Consider the following 16207-nt stretch of genomic DNA (forward strand, 5'->3'; position numbering starts at 1 on the left):
CTTAACCGCTATTTTTTCTCTGACTAGATCCCCAATCTTTGGAATCCAGACAGGCCTTGCTGGGGCTGGTGGTGCCTCGTCAGTGGTAGTTGGCTGTTGCTTTAACTTTATGTTGCTTAAGGATTTTCTTGTTTCGTTCAAGTCCTGTAAGACAGCCAAACGATCTTTGATGTCAAAGTCTGTTTTCTTATCTTCTACCACTGATACCTGACTATCTAAGTCCTGAATTCGCATTCTAGTTCCGAACAATAGTTCGTATGGGCTGAAACCTTTTAGAGAATTTCTTGGCAAGTTATTTAGGCTTAATTGGACACTTATTAAATGTTTGACCCACCCAGCACCTGAACCTAATACCTTCGCTGTTATAGATTGCTTTATGTCCCGGTTTTTTCTTTCTACCACACTGTTCCCTTCGGGGTGTGACGGACAAGAATACCGCAAGCCAACGCCCATGCTGGCCATGGCCTCCTTATAAGCTCGAGAGCTAAAAGCAGGACCCTGGTCAGAATGGAACATGGAAATTGCGTATGTGCCGATAAAGACTCGCAGATCTTTTATAACCGTTCTGGCGTCAGCCGAGCGCTGGGGACACATTTTTTAAGTGTGTTTTGCCTTCATGATGTACAATGGGATGCGCTTCTCTTGTTTGATAGCGCGGATAGATCGCCTAATGCTTTCTATTAGGGCTTCTGACACTACACTGGCCGATTCTCCACTGCGATCTCTGTTGCAGTCTTCACAGTTTTTTGCAAAACCATGAATTCCTTCACTCATTTCCGGCCGCCAGTACTCTGATTCCAATTCTCTCAGAGAGTCCCTGATTGTTTGGTGTCTCAGACCCAACCCCATATGTGCTTCCTGTAATAGGAAACCTCTCCGTTTCATGTTTGGAATTACCCTATCCCCCACTCCAGGGATTCGAGCAAAAGGAACGGAGTTTGCATCAATTACGTATGCATAATTGAGTGGATAGTTCACGGGTAGTGCTGCACAGTCGCCTTTTACGGACGTTTTTACTGCCAGCATGGTTTCCCCGTCTATGTATTTTTCTGAACGCTTTTTGTGGCTACGGAAGCCGGTTTAGTTGCTTCCGCTGTGGCTGTATTAGCCAATGAATTCCCTGCAACGTGAACGCCATCACATTGATGACTCAGAGTGTGTATCACGTGAGTCTTTTGTAGTTATTTCTGTAAAAGAGCTACCTGTTACCAGAGCAATTTATGCTTCATTGTGGCACCTGTGTCATCTTTGTAATCATTTTCAATCCAGCTCTGCAACTTATTATTATAAGAGTTGATGCATAAATGAGAATCGCACACGATTAGTGTCGGGAATTCACGTTCTGCATTTTCAAGCGCCATCTTTAAACATCTGATTTCAGCTCTCTGAGCCGAACAGTTTCTAACTGATTCAGTTTTTGTTATTTTCGGTCTGAATTTACCGCACAGCCAGCGACCTTTAACAATCGCACAGGCGGCATCGTAGGATTTGCTCACTACGTTGAAATGCTGTACAAATCTATCTGTATAGATTATACAGGCGTACTGTGGGAGAGGCAGAAGTTCGATTGGCAGAGGATATTCTTCTTCATATTCTAAATCATTCCGTTTTTCGAATTGCGGGGCGAAATAGTATTTCACATCTTCCGCTCCAAGAGAATCTACACACTGTATCCATTTCGGATCCAGTGACACTGTAGGCAGGTTTGCTGGGCTGAATAGCGCCTCGAAGGCGGATTCCCCTGTGAGGATATTAATCCTTTTACCATGTGCTAGTTCTCGCTCATTCGCTAATGCAATTTCTACTGCTTTCACAGTATTTTCTGTTGGACTGAATGTTTTTTCCGCTTGTGTGTACAAGTGAGATTTAATTGAAATTGGTACCTTTTCTCCCTCATTAGAGGTCAGGTACGTGAATCCGCATCTTCCTGGGATGACTCGGATTACAAGATTGCGTGTGTTGTCACGTGTATCTAATTTTGTTTTTGCTAACATGTCTGTTTGCAGTGATCTCAAAATTTCTGTGTGTTTTTGAGTCCAGGTGATTTGTTTGAAATCAGGTTTAATTAGTTCGTAGAGAGGTTTAACCCTCTCTGTGTAATTTAGAATGTAAGTTCTACCGAAATTCAGGAAGCCTAGAATCGATTGTAAATTCTTCAGCGTTTTTGGAGCTTGGAGTACAGCGCACTTCTCTAAGAAGTTGTCCGCAAGGCTTTTTCCTTCACTTGATAATTCGTATCCTAAAAATAATACTGTCAGATGGGCAATTCGAGACTTTTTAAAGTTGAATTTGTAACCCTCTGCTGCGAACCCAAGTATAATGGTGTTCACTCTTTTCAAGTGAGTATCCAAGTCGTCGTCTGTGAGATAGATATCATCTACGTAAGATAATGCCTCATCATCATATATTTGTAGTAACTCTGTTACTCTGGCTGAGAATAGTCCTGGGCTGTTCTTGAACCCCTGTGGGAGCCTACAGAAAATTTTCTGAGACCCCATTACTGAGAAAGCGGTCAAGTATCTGCTTTTTGGTGCAATGTTTTGACAAAAGAAACCATTAGATATGTCTAATGTTGTTTTGTATTTTTTCCTAACTATGTTATTCATTAGTGCAGCACTATGCGAATTTTGTACTGCAAATGTTTTGCAACATGCATTAAGGTGTCTGTAGTCCAAAACTAGACAATATGAATTGTCTGGCATGGAGACAGGAAACAAAGGATTGTTTATTTGAGAGGTGCATGTTTCAATCACCCCCTGGTATTCAAGTTGATCTAAAATCTCCCTGACTTGTTTTTTAGCTTCTTGCTTAATGGGATACTGCCTTTGTGCAGTCGGTTGACTTTTTAACTGGATTTTGTGAGGAGGAGAGTCCTCATCCCATCCTACATGATTTTTATATAATGCCGGTGCCTGGGCCACTGCCCATTTCCTTGCATAAGTATATTTTTTGTGAATCGGAATGTGATTCAAGAAGGCAGGCATAATTATTTCTTCGCCACGAGGGCACTCCTTGACAAACTCTGGGGGCCAATCTTTTTCAGCTAACAGGATATCATAGCCTTTTGAGAGTTTATCCCAAAATAGACCCCTTATTTTCCTAGTCTTATCACCCTCTATACGCAATGTTATTTCGTATATCTTATGGGGCTCGCTAACTCTGGTGTCGGCAGTTTCAACCTGAATGTATTCATTCGTGTCCACTGTCTCCAGATGACTCATCAGGATTTTGCGGGCTATACTGATTTCTGCTGCACTGTCTAACATTGTCTGTGCCCACTCCCCGTTTTTCAACTGTGTCCTCAGTATTCTCGGCATGTTCGATTACTCTAATACTGGCTACCTTCTTTTTCGGAAATTGAGATTTTTTACTCTGAGCAGGTTCCTTGTCTTTGGACTTGGTGTGCTCTCCTGGGTCTGACCGTCCTCTTCTTTCCGATTTCTGCGAAAAAGATCGAGAGGGACGTGTATCAATACTTTGATATCTATCAGGCTTCTTCAAATTACCCCTATTTCTAAGGTTATATCTTTTCTCAGAGGGCTCCCTCTGGGGAGACTGGCGTTCTAGAGTCGGAGTTCTTTCCCTCCATCGAGGAGACCTTCCTCTGGACTGGAAAACTTTTTCTTTGGGAGTGGATTGTTTATTTCCATTCCAGCTCTTTTTAGGAGTGTTTGAATTATTTTTAATAAATAATTTTTCAGGATTTTCGAGCAGTTGGGGCGTCACTGGTTTTCCACCCAAGCTGTCTCTACCTAATTCTTCATAGCATTTTTCTATGATTCTGGCAAGCTCAATTGGTTGATCTGTTATATCTGTTTCCTTCAACTTCTGGCAGATCGCCACAGATGCTGCTTCTCCTTTTATATTGGCTAGTAATATAGCCGAGACCTGCTTGAAGTCTTTCAGTAATTTCATACCAAGAGTTAAAGCAGGTTCTGGACCGTATTCATTCTGAATCTGTTTTAGCACTTCTGGTATTACCGCCATTGACGGAACACCATGTGTTTTTGTGTAAATGGAAACAAAGACTGTACCCCAAGTGTCACAGTCCTCCACGTGTGGTGCGACCCCCATAGGAAGGCAGATGGTCAAGATTCTGTGTTTCTCAATAGGGGTAGTATTCGGAAATACTGCCTCTATTTGAGTGATTTTCTGCGCTAACCAGAAAGGAATTTGTTCCCGTTTTATGGGTGTTTTACCAAGACATGACTGTATGTTCTGTGGTGTAATTTTATTGGTGTTCCCCTGATGAGGGGTCAGCTGTGGTACATTAACAGCTGATTGGACTGTAGCAGTCCGCATTACATATTGGACTAATTGCCTATGTATTTTAATTAATGTTTTTAGCTGTGCTAAAAGTTCTTCTCTAGACATTTTTTCAATGTCCGGATGTGGTGTGTAGCTGGCTAGAACCGGCCACATTGCTTCTGGTCTACCTAGTGGACCGAGCCTGGTAATATGATCATTGTGTTTTAGGGCGCCTTTAAACCAGAGCAAATGCTCTTGGAATTTTAATGGGATTTCAGTCTCCTCGAAAGGAGCGTACTCTTCCGGTGGATCCCCTACTATATAGTAGTGGAACTCGTGTGTTGCGGCGTTTGCCGCTGGAAATTTTATCCATGAATAGAATACCTCTGTCTGCCGATATTCGTGTGCCACCTTGTGTGGTCAGTCCATTTTCTATAAGTTTTGACGTTATAGATTTTCTTAAATGTGCCGGGATGATTATTGCACCCGGTTCAGTAGTACCGGCGTCCCGTTGATTTGCATCTGCTGCGGTTTCAACGGTCCCGTTTTCTAACACTGACATTTTATTGTCAGGAAAGTTTTTGCAGAGCAGGTCTCCAAGGAGACAAATATTAGGTGCACAATATTTTGGAACACTGTATCCTTCAACGTTGAATAAACCAGAGCTTTACATAGGAATCTCTTCCTACTAAGGTCGGGCGGATTTTAACCTTTCACCCACTCCAGACGTCTATTGGAGTATTTACGGGAGAAAGGGGTCTGTGTGAAAAATGCACGACTGAGTTACTCTAACGTCTTGCGTTAGTTTATCGCCTTACCAAACGTTTGGGCGCCATGTAGTGTAGTTCCTATTTTCCCAATAGGCCCTGCGCATTGGAATAACATAAACAGTAGTATGGACGTAGAAGTGCGGATCTTCCAGGTCTCCACTGACTATGCTAAACTTAATTGGGTTTGTTACCAACTAGCTCAGAGGTCACAGGAAACTTTCTTGACTGAATAGGAAGTGATCAGCTTCCCTGGTACAGACAAGAAGGGATTCAGTTTTCCAACAACCGCATAAACATGACAACTTTGCTCCTTAGAATAAGAGTCAATCTCTAGAGTCGTGTGAAACAATAGTCAGTTTTGTGCAGATTACTTTCACCAATATGCAGAGAATAGAGAGACGGGCGTTTTCAATAAAAAGGTATTATTTATTGAACAGTCTTTCTTCTCGTACAAGAGAAATGAATTGCCACAATTGCAAGACTAGTTATTATAAAAAGTACGTACAGTAAGATGAGTATTGCGAAATAATACTGTAAAAGCATTGATATGGTTTCTTAGCCATACAATGGTTTAAAATGAATAAAACATATTTATATATTCATATATACATTAGGCTAACATACTCAACTGGTGCTTCTAACTACGCCTACCCCAGTGTACCTGACCTAAGCCTAATACTTGGGAGGGAGTAAGTAAGTAGCAGTTTTAGTTAAGTTGGTTTTGCCAAGGTTTGCTTCAAGAATTCTCTCTAAGGGTTTAGTCAACACCATACCTCTGAAATAGAATGTTGGAGGTCTGGTATCTCCTTCCAGGGACTCGATATCCCAGTCACTCGCAAGAGTAGGCTGGAAACGCCGGAGCTGGATTTCTTGGCAGGAGAAAAGACAGCGTCTCTCTCGGCGCGTCGAGGAAGAGGAGGAGGGGCAGCGTCCGCGGGCAGCTTGCATCTGCTGGGCTCTGAAGGGGACAGCTGTTCAGCTCCTATGTTCACCACACCATTGTTTGCTCATTAGCAGCGATAGCAGTAGCGATAGTAGCAGCCGTGTTAGGGTCAGCTGCATCAGCATTTGCTTAAGGCAACGTTGGTAATATTTATACCTGAAAGGTGCCTGGTTTGACGTAAGTTTTTGGACATAAGACGTCAATAAAGATGTCACTAGGAAGTGATCGTCTCTCAGTGCTCATTAGAGTTCTATTACTAATCAAAACATAGCAAGCGGGGATTTCCCAGGTTGCTGAGTTTTTATCTTGTTGAAGAACTCGGAGTGTAATCTAGGAATCTTAGATAGTGGCTTCTGCTGTGTCATTTGCACTAATGAGCTGCAAAGGAAGTTGCAGAGGAAGAGATTCTGAAATGTGGCTCTGTTCGTGTGAGGCCAGAGACGAGTTTCTGAATATTGCATTTGATCGGTTATGCCAATATAGGGGTACAAAGGGATTATAGCCGTATAGGGGCATAAGGTCACAGTATCGATCAGGGTCCTAGATTAGAACGCGACAATTCGATTACACATAAATGATCAGGTGCGCCCTGTTGCTCAACACCCAAGAAGAGTACCTTTCCACCTCCAGCAAGCAGTGGAGGACGAGATTCAGGAACTGCTCCAGGCAGACATCATTGAAAAGACGGATGGCCCCACACCATGGGTATCACCAGTCGTGATCGTTCCCAAGAAAGGCACCCCTGAGAAAGTAAGGCTGTGCGTGAACATGAGGCTTCCCAACACAGCGATAGAACAGGAAAGACATCCAGGGCCACACCTGAGCGACATGAAAGCGGCACTAAATGGGGCCCGCTTATTCTCGAAACTAGACCTCAACAAGGGTTACCATCAGCTCGAGTTGCACTAGAAATCACGGTACATCACAACGTTTGCAACCCACCTGGGCCTCTTCCGCTACAAAAGACTAAACTTCGGAATTTCCTCAGCAGCCGAAATATTCCAGGAGGTCATACGCCAAACCATCAGGCACATCCCGTACTCACTAAATTACAGTGATGACATACTGGTTTATGGTTCTAACACCCAAGAACATGACCAAGCCCTAGACCGAGTGTGCCATGCTCTCCTGGAGGCGAACTTAACGTTGAACAAAGACAAGTGTGAATTTCACCAATCCACTCTCAAGTTCTTCGGTCATATATTTTCTGGGGCAGGAATGAAGCCCGACCCAAGAAAGTCACTGCTCTCCATACTACCAAGAGCCCCCAAGATGTCAGTGACATTCGATCATTTTTAGGAATGGCCAGCTACTGCTCCAGGTACATCAAGGACTACGCAACCATTAGCCATCCACTTCGTGCCCTCACGAAACAAGGACAACCATTCGAGTGGAGCTCTCAGTGTGAGAGAGCCTTCCAAGAGATCAAACAAGCAGTAGAATCAGCAGACAATTTGGCCTATTTCAACACCAAGCGGAAAACAGAAATAACAGTAGACGCAAGTCCCGTGGGCCTGGAAGCCATTCTGGCCCAATATGATGCTGACACGGAACAGCGCCACATTGTGGCTTATGCCAGCCGAAGCCTGTCCGACACCGAAACGGCCTACTCCCAGCCCGAGAAGGAAAGCCTGGCGGTAGTGTGGGCCTGTGAACACTTTCATGTGTTTATCTTTGGCAAGCACTTCACCATGATCACCGACCACCAGGCCCTGGTCACCATTTTTGGCAACCCCAAAGCCAAGATGCCGCCCCGCATTGAAAGATGGGGTCTGAGACTGCAGGAGTACACGTTCACCATCATTCACAAACCCGGGAAGGGTGAGAATCCAGCGGACTATATGTCCAGACACCCGCAGGCATCTCATGAGTCACGTCCCTCGATAGCTGAGGAGTATATCCACTTCGTGGTAGACGTAGCCCGACCACCGGCAGTCCCCATAGACGCCATCAAAGATGCGACAGTGCAAGACAATATCCTGCAAAAGGTGATGCGCCGGTTGCGCACGCACCGTTGGAGACATGAGAGTGGGGATGAAGCAAGCGATCCTCCAATGCGCCAAGAAATGCAAGCCTTCCGACACATCAGTGATGAGTTGTCAACCACCTCAGAGGAGCTCCTACTGAGGGACCATCAGATCGTAATTCCGCGACAACTACGGCAAGGGGTAATCAATCTCGCACATGAGGGCCACCGCGGAGTGGTTGCCACCAAGAGAGCTTTGAGAGAGAGAGTGTGGTTCCCGCAACTCGATCAAATGGTTGAGCTCACCTTGAAAGACTGTCCTGAATGTCAGCTGGTAAGACCCGGAGAACCTCCAGCTCCTCTCCAAATGACTCCACTACCAGAAGGAGTATGGCAGGAACTGGCCATGGACTTCTATGGACCTCTCCAATCAGGCCGGTATGTGGTAGCCATCATCAATGAGTATTCACAATTCCCGATTGCCCGGTGTGTACCCTCCACAAACGCGTCCAGCATAATTGCCGTCCTGGATGAGGTGTTCACTGCGTGGGGTGTCCGAAAGAACTCAAAAAAGACAATGGTCCGCCGTTCAGCAGTCATGAGTTCCATGAGTTTGCGAAGCATCTGAACTTTCGACACTGAAAGGTTACGCCGTTGTGGCCGCAGGCCAATGGCACCATCGAAAGATTTATGGCCACACTCAAGAAGACCTTCCAGCAGGCCACGCTCGAGAAAAGGGACTTGCAGACAGCGCTAAACGAAGTGCTGAGGGCATACAGAACCACCCCACATGCCACCACCGGGAAGTGTCCTGCCACCCTCATGCTCGGGCGACCCATCAGGACAAGGATCCCGACGTGGGAAGGAGCTCTAGCACCGGTGTCCCCGACTCGCACCCATCAAGAGACCGCGAGAACTGACCAAGCGGAGAAAAGCAGAATGAAGACATATGCAGACGCAAAACGGCACGCAAAGTCTCCCTCTCTCCAGACCGGGGATTGGGTACTAGTGAAACAGGAGCAGTCCAAGAAGACAGACTGTCGATTACAAAATGAGCCCCTGTCTATCACTCAGCAGAAAGGCACCATGATCACTGCCGAGTCCGGGCAAAGAACGATTACTCGAACCATGTCTCATTTTCAAAAGTGCACACCAGGCCTGAAAGAAGCGCTTGAAAAGGGCACAGCACCATGTACCAGTAGCGGACTAAGTCAACCCAGTCCCATTCCAAGATGTGACGGGCCATCGGAGAGTGCAGTGTGCCTGTGGACTCTGGATCAAGTCTCAGACCACGACGAGACATACTCAAGCCAAAAAGACTAATTGAGGAAATGGACTAGGAATAACTCCAATTTCGTTGTTTCTTTGTTAACAAGGGGGGAGATGTAATGTTGTATGCAGTCTAGTAGTTGGGATGGGAGGAGTTAAGGGGTTGAGGGAAGAGGAGGGGCAACGACAGGAAAGGGGCAGTTAGAGTAGGGACAGGGTCGAGACAAGAAGCAGAAATAAAGCTCTGAGATATATATATACTTTGTCTGACGTTATTGCTGCCACGACATGACACTGCCCTCTGCAGGGGTGCCAGGCTTGGGTAAGTGGCTACCTTTGTGGCATGAAGGGGATTTTACTCTCCTAATAAATAGATGGTACCCCTGCCCGAAGGGTTCCTGTATCAGTTGTTTGCAGTTACATCCCACGTGTCGTGTTGGTGAGAGATTCAGCAAATAATACGGTACCTACAAGTGGCAAATGAATTAAAGAGATGCACACCGCGCCGTGAAAACCACTCAACACACTCACTACTGACACATTTTTGGGTAACTACAAAATATGAGAAGTTCTGCTTTTTAACTGTAATAGTGCCTTAAGCTGTTAGGGGCAGAGAGGCTCGTGGTTACTTTTTTCAGAGTTCTTTTAATTTTAAAAGTGTTACAAAGCACATCCAAAAATACTAGGAGAAATGTACGGTCTTGCATTAACTGAGCCGTGGCTCTGATGTTTGTGCTGAACCAGGGAGGTGACCGAAGAGTTTGCTCCTCGTTATCTGATCTCAGTGCGGCAAGGAATGTGTTTTTTTTTATTCAACCTTAACTTTAAAGCTCACAGCGGTCATGATGAAGCTCGGTCCAGGGCTGTCTGTGGTTCAGCAGAAACAACTAATAAAAAACTGCTACACTTCGTTCTGCTGAATTTTGCAATGTTTGTAAAGAGCTGAAATACAGCGATCCGGTAGGGGAGTTACAATAGAAAACGAGGACACGGACAGCGGCGGGAGTGGGGCGGGAATGAGGACAAGGACAGCGGGTGGGAGGGGGGCAGGAACGAAGACAAGGACAGCGGGCTTGAGGGGACGGAAACGAGGACACAGACAGCGGGAGGGGTGCAGAACAGGAAACAACTCGGCAGCTAGTGGTGAAGGGCGGTGGAAAATAAACAAGAAATTAGTCCCTAAATGAGTGAATAACGTGGAGCAGCGGAACTATACTGTAGTTGGTCGGTGCTGCTTCCTGCAAAAGGGAAATGACGTTTCGGACCACCAGGCAATGAATGAGCTACATACAAATAGCAATGCCAGATTTAACCAATGGCAAGCTAAAACACAAATATAAACTCAATGGGTGGAGTTTCACCACTAATGTATATACAAGAGGTCTGGAATGCTCGACCTAAAAATGTTTCTACTGTCTATTGTTATTCGTTGCTCTATCTTGCTTTGATTGTACTGCCATTTTAAAGGAAGACTTCTAGATCATTTGTGGTCTCGCTAAATGTTCAGCCTCTGTTCATATTCATCTCTGCAGACTTTTGTCCATTTGTCACCAGACAGGAGGTTGTCCAAGTTTTAAAAATAGTTTAGACCTTGTCTTTTCCAATGCGGAGTTCTTCAGCTACAAGACCATTTGGGTATAGTTCAAGGCTTGTCGATGCTTGAATGGCAAATATCTTGGTGAAATATGTTTACACTCAGTATTACATAATCTATCACCCCATACTGCTGCCAAAGGCTCAATTGTGTCTGACTTATCACAGTTATCCTAATGAATCCCCACATTTTACATAACCAAGAATAGATCTTTTCTTTGTGCAGATCTACTAGTTTCTATCTATAATAGTTTTATGAGTGAATTTGGGCTGCTTTGTATGCAGTGGTTTTCTATGTAGAGAGAGAGAGTCTGGTTTGTTGCTTATTCTTATGTTTTGATCTCACTGTATGAATCTTACTCTCTGGTTGGAAGTTGAGACTCAGTTTCCAGGGTGTGAATTGTCTGCTAGGTGTTAGGTGTAATAAATGTACTCAACAGGTAGGATGTGAAGAGTTCATAAGTAAATGAATGCTTGCTGCAGTGTTATCATATATTTGTGTTAAGTCTAGACAATTCTGCCTTATTTCAGACTTTACCCTCCTTCCAGCTTTCCACATCTACCCGTACCATTTGATTCGAGTTTGGATTTCTCAGAGTGAGACATCTGGTATACATTTTGGCAGCCTTTGTGGTACTATGCCAAATTTCTTGAAGCATACAGTGGTTATTTTTTAATAGTCTTTCATTATTGTTTATTGTCCAAAATTGTTTACTTCTGGACTTGTGTGTTCCAGTTCCTAAAAGTAAAGTGTGGGATTCAGGTAAATATTTTTAATACTAGTGCTATTTTACGGTTCACTTACCCGATTCTCCGGTCCGCTCCATTTCCGTTGCTGTGTCTCTGCCCTTCACCTTCTATATATATCCATTGCACATCTTTTCTTCTTCATCCATCACTCCCACCATTCCCTTTTCTCTCTTCTTTTCATCCTCTGTTCCATTTTGATCTATTCTGCTCCATTCCCCTCTTCTCTCTGTCACTCAGTCCTCTTTTCACTCCTTCTCTTCCACTCAGGCTTCTCTTAGCTATTCTTCTTTTACAGGTACCAGATGTTATACCAGGCTGGGGTCTTTGTGTCCCGCTCATCGGTCAGGTGTCTACCAGTCAGGAGGATATGGATTTTAGCTTTTCTACAGGTAAGCTTCCAACAAGCTGTCACCTGCTTCCTCTCCCCCCATGCCCCTGTTTTGGCTTTACCGGGGAAGTGGAAACCTGCAAGTTTCTTTTCCTAGATTCACACCTACTTCCAGTCACCCTGATTTAGAATCCATCTTGAAAGAGAGATCTTCTAGACCACCACATTTTTGTGTATCTACAAATCGATGTGCCTGGTGTTGTCCATGAAATATCCATTGGCACAATTCTAGGAACAAATGTATTTCCAAACTTAAGGTTCCAAAGAGCTGGCATCACCACAGGCTCAGCTTCTGAGTGTAGTGCCTAATCGTGCACCTGCGGAAGAGGCATATTGGAAGGATGTGAGACTTGATTCACAGTGATACCGAACCTCCTACAGCTTTCTCTCAATGGAAATGGACCAAAATATGTAGGGAGAATTATATCAGTTCGAGTCATGTGAGCTGTACATGACATGCTCCGCATACTACTGCCATCTAGTGTTGGTTCCGGATGTTTGCAAGAAGTCTTTCCAGTCACAAGTTAAGGTGACTCCTCCTTTTGGTGATAGTGCGCAGGGACATCGACTCCATTGTTAGATTATTTTTTTCCGCGTTTGGACGTGTATTGCTGCGCTCTGCTTCAGAATCGTTCCCCTAAGTGCGCAATCCACTCTACTCTAGACAGTATTTTTTTTAACACGTTTACATTTCTCCGTGGTTCGACTCGATGATCAAAAATCTAAATTTTTATCAGAAGATTTGCGGGCGGCATTCCAGCCTATCCCCGTCGGTCCGGCTTCTTGTCGTTGGAACGGACTCCATTCAAATTCTGTCCCCTGTGCCACGTGAAGTATCTGCGTACGGACCTGCATCAGGCGTGTAACTTGTGCTTGTCTCCTGAGCACAAAGAATAGGAATGCGATGCGTGCTAATCCTTCAGAATGAAGAAAACTCTCTGTGATCCTCGGGCTCGACATCGAGAGATGCAAGGACTGAAGTAAGACGACACACCGGATCTCTTCGGCAATGATTCCAAGCAAGAGAAGATCTCATCGGCTGAAGAAGAACAAGCCTCAGCTGCGTCTGACTCTGAATCAGAGATTCAGATTGTCCTAGAGGATGACGATGTGCGGCAGGGACAAGGGGATGTGATTACGGAAGACCTCTCCCACCCTTCCCCCCCACTGTCCCTAAAAAATCGAATGCTTCAGCACAACCTCTGCCTTCAGCCCAAGGTCGGCACAGAGAAGAGGTTTCTCACGCTCTGCCTTCCAGCTTGCCACCAAAACACTCTGATAAGCCTTACGGGTTGGGATCAAGTCGGCCAAAACCCATTTCTGAGCGAAAACCTTTCGGGTTCTAAGCTCAAAATCGGTTCAGAGCCAAAACCGCTGACACCAAAACTGAAAAACATTCCTTGGAACCGAAATCCATAGCTCTGAAAGGACATTCCATCTCCGCTCCGAAACCTTTGGTGCCGAAAAGTAAAGAACGGCCCGTAATACAGCCGGATCTAAACATAGATGTTGTACCACCTAAGTCGGATCCGAAACAGAAGAAACTATATTCATCCTGACACTGGACATATTCATGCTAAACCTCCATTCAAGCATATGCTTTCTGATGACGACAGACATTATATATTTCCTTTGAAGAAGAAAAATGTGAGTACTAGTCCTTTCCATACACTACCATCTCTTTCTCCTCCCTCTCCACCACAGATTGATCCTTTACACATTACACCTCATCAGTCTATTCTACCTCACCTTGATGCAGGTGATACCGATGATGACGTATATTTTCCAGTAGATCCTTGGACAGATTATACAGTTGATTCTCCACAGGATACAGAACCAGATCGTTACCCTGCCAGGCCATCTCCCCCTGATGACAATTTGTCATATCAAGAGCTCCCTGCTAGAGCCACACAATACCATGGGGTGGAGCTCCATAAAGATTCCTTTGAGGAAGACTTTCTCTTTGACACTCCAGGAACACATAAGTCCAGTCAGACACTGCATATGCCTATGGGTATGTTGATGCACACACAAGACATTTTTAAAGATCCTGTTAGTGCTAGAATCCTCACTCCTAGAGTAGATTAAAAAAATACAAATCTTCCCCAACAGATCCTATCTTCAGTAAAGGTCAGTTACCACTTGACTGTGTAGTAGTATATAATACTAGAAAGCGGGCTAATTCTCAAGCGTGTGGGGTTGCTCCTCCCTAGATAAATTGTCAAAGCTTATTGTTGCTTCTGGAAAATGTATAGCTGCGCAAGCAGCTAATTATTGGTGCATTGCTAATACTCAAGGCCTCCTAGAAAGATATGATGGGCCCACTGGGACGAAAAGGGGCAATTACTACAGTTTCTCCCAGTTGAGCATAGGGCAAAAGCTCATTATTTAGTTCAAGTAGGTAAACTAATTTCCAACACGTCTATTAGATGCGCTCTACATGCAGCAGACACTGTAGCTAGAGGAGTGAATACTAGCATCTTACTCCGAAGATATGCATGGTTACAGATTTCAAGTTTCAAACCTGAAGTTCAACAATCCATATTCAATATACCTTTTGACAAAAAACATCTTTTTGGGCCTGAAGTTGATCAAGCGCTCGAAAAAATGAAAAAAGACACTGATGTAGCAAAATCAATGGGAACGCTTCAATCTCCCTCAAATAGACGTTCCTTTCGCACTCTTTTTACAGGGGATGGTCCAAGTCCACAGGGACAGACCAAAACCCTTCCTCCTACAAGGGTAATTGTCAATCATCTTTTACAAGAGGATTTGTCAGAGAAGGGTATAGGGTAAATAGTCCCAGTGACAGAGGTAAAAACACTACGCCCCTCAATTCCCCTTCCCCAAGCAAAAAGTGACTTCCCTACAGTCCCCTCCAACTATTCCACACCTGTCGGAGGAAGACTTCAAGATTTTCTCCCCATTTGGGTATCGATAACAACCGAAAAAATGGGTACTTGGAATTAGCCAACATGGTTATTGCCTGGAGCTTACCAACAATGCTCCAAATATTTCACCTCATTATCACAAATTGTCAGCAGAACACCAGAACTTGCTTCAACAAGAAGTGCAATCTCTATTACTCAAAGGGGCTATAGAACCAGTCCCACTTTAGTGCCAAGGCTCAGGGATTATTCCCTTTACTTTCTGATTCTCAAAAAAGATGGCTCGTTTACACCTATTTTAGATTTCAGAGAGTTGAGCAAATAAATACTGTCAGAGCACTTTCACATGGTAACTCTTCAACACGTGCTTCCCCTTTTACAGCAGGGCGATGTTATGTCTACCCTAGATCTAAAAGACACCTACTTTCACATTCCAGTCCATCTGGCTCATCGCAAATACCTCAGATTGGTGATAGCAGGCAAACATTACCAGTTCAAGGTATTTCCATTCGGCGTCACCAACAGAGTGTTCACCAAATGTCTTGCAGTAGTAGCCGCTCATCTCAGGAGACAATATATACATGTCTTTCCTTACCTAGACTGACTGACTGACTGACTGACTGAAACATTTGTAGAGCGCACGAATGCCGCGGCGTCTTGGCGCTAACAGATGCAGATGAAAAAGGAGGCAGAGGAGCAGATTGATCTAGACAAAGAGCCAGGATTTTAAGTCTTTTCTGAAACTCGTTTTAGATTTTTGGGCACGAAGTGCTGGGGGTAGCGAGTTCCAGATTTTTGCCGCTTGGTATGAGAAGGACTTTCCCCCCCACCGAACTTTATTTATTCTGGGTTGGCAGACGAGGTCGAGGGTGGATGACTGGTTTATCAAAGCAGGCACTTACCAGAACTGTATATTATACACTCAGGCAGTACTACACCTACTTCATCAGTCGGGTTTCACAATCATTGCGCAAAAATCTCACCTGTGCCCTGCACAAGTGCAGTCTTATCTAGCAGCTTCCCTCAACACTCTCTAAACTTTAGCCTTTCCCATTGTAGCCAGGATTCACATTATTCAATCTACAGTACTACAATTTCAACCTAATCAAACATTACCAGCCAGAGGTTTCTTGCAAATGCTGGGAATGATGGCATCTTGCATTGCAATCGTACCTGATGCAAGGTTTCACATGCGTCCTCTGCAAGAATGTCTAGCGCATCAGTGGTATCAGTCACAGAGTCAATTAACCGATCTAGTGTTGGTAGACAGCCGCACCCATCACTCTCTGCAGTGCTGAAACCCTCAAAACTTATCAAAAGGGCAGGCCTTCATAGACCTGAATCCACAAACAGCACTGACAGCAGACTCATCTTTAGCCGGTTGGGGTACCC

The 16207-nt window shown here is 44.6% G+C and overlaps 1 protein-coding gene across 2 annotated transcripts in view; it reads left to right on the forward strand.

Moving 5' to 3' along the window:
• Positions 1-16207, forward strand: part of CLN3 (CLN3 lysosomal/endosomal transmembrane protein, battenin) — a 936006-nt gene that overhangs the window by 798553 nt on the left and 121246 nt on the right. For both annotated transcript variants that reach the window (XM_086932190.1, XM_086932191.1), the window contains one exon: positions 11835-11928. In XM_086932190.1, coding sequence (XP_086788316.1) covers positions 11835-11928 — 94 coding nt within the window. The remainder of the gene's footprint in view (positions 1-11834; positions 11929-16207) is intronic.

Source organism: Lissotriton vulgaris, chromosome 7 (assembly GCF_964263255.1).
Source record: "Lissotriton vulgaris chromosome 7, aLisVul1.2, whole genome shotgun sequence".
In the NCBI taxonomy this organism is placed as follows: domain Eukaryota; kingdom Metazoa; phylum Chordata; class Amphibia; order Caudata; family Salamandridae; genus Lissotriton; species Lissotriton vulgaris.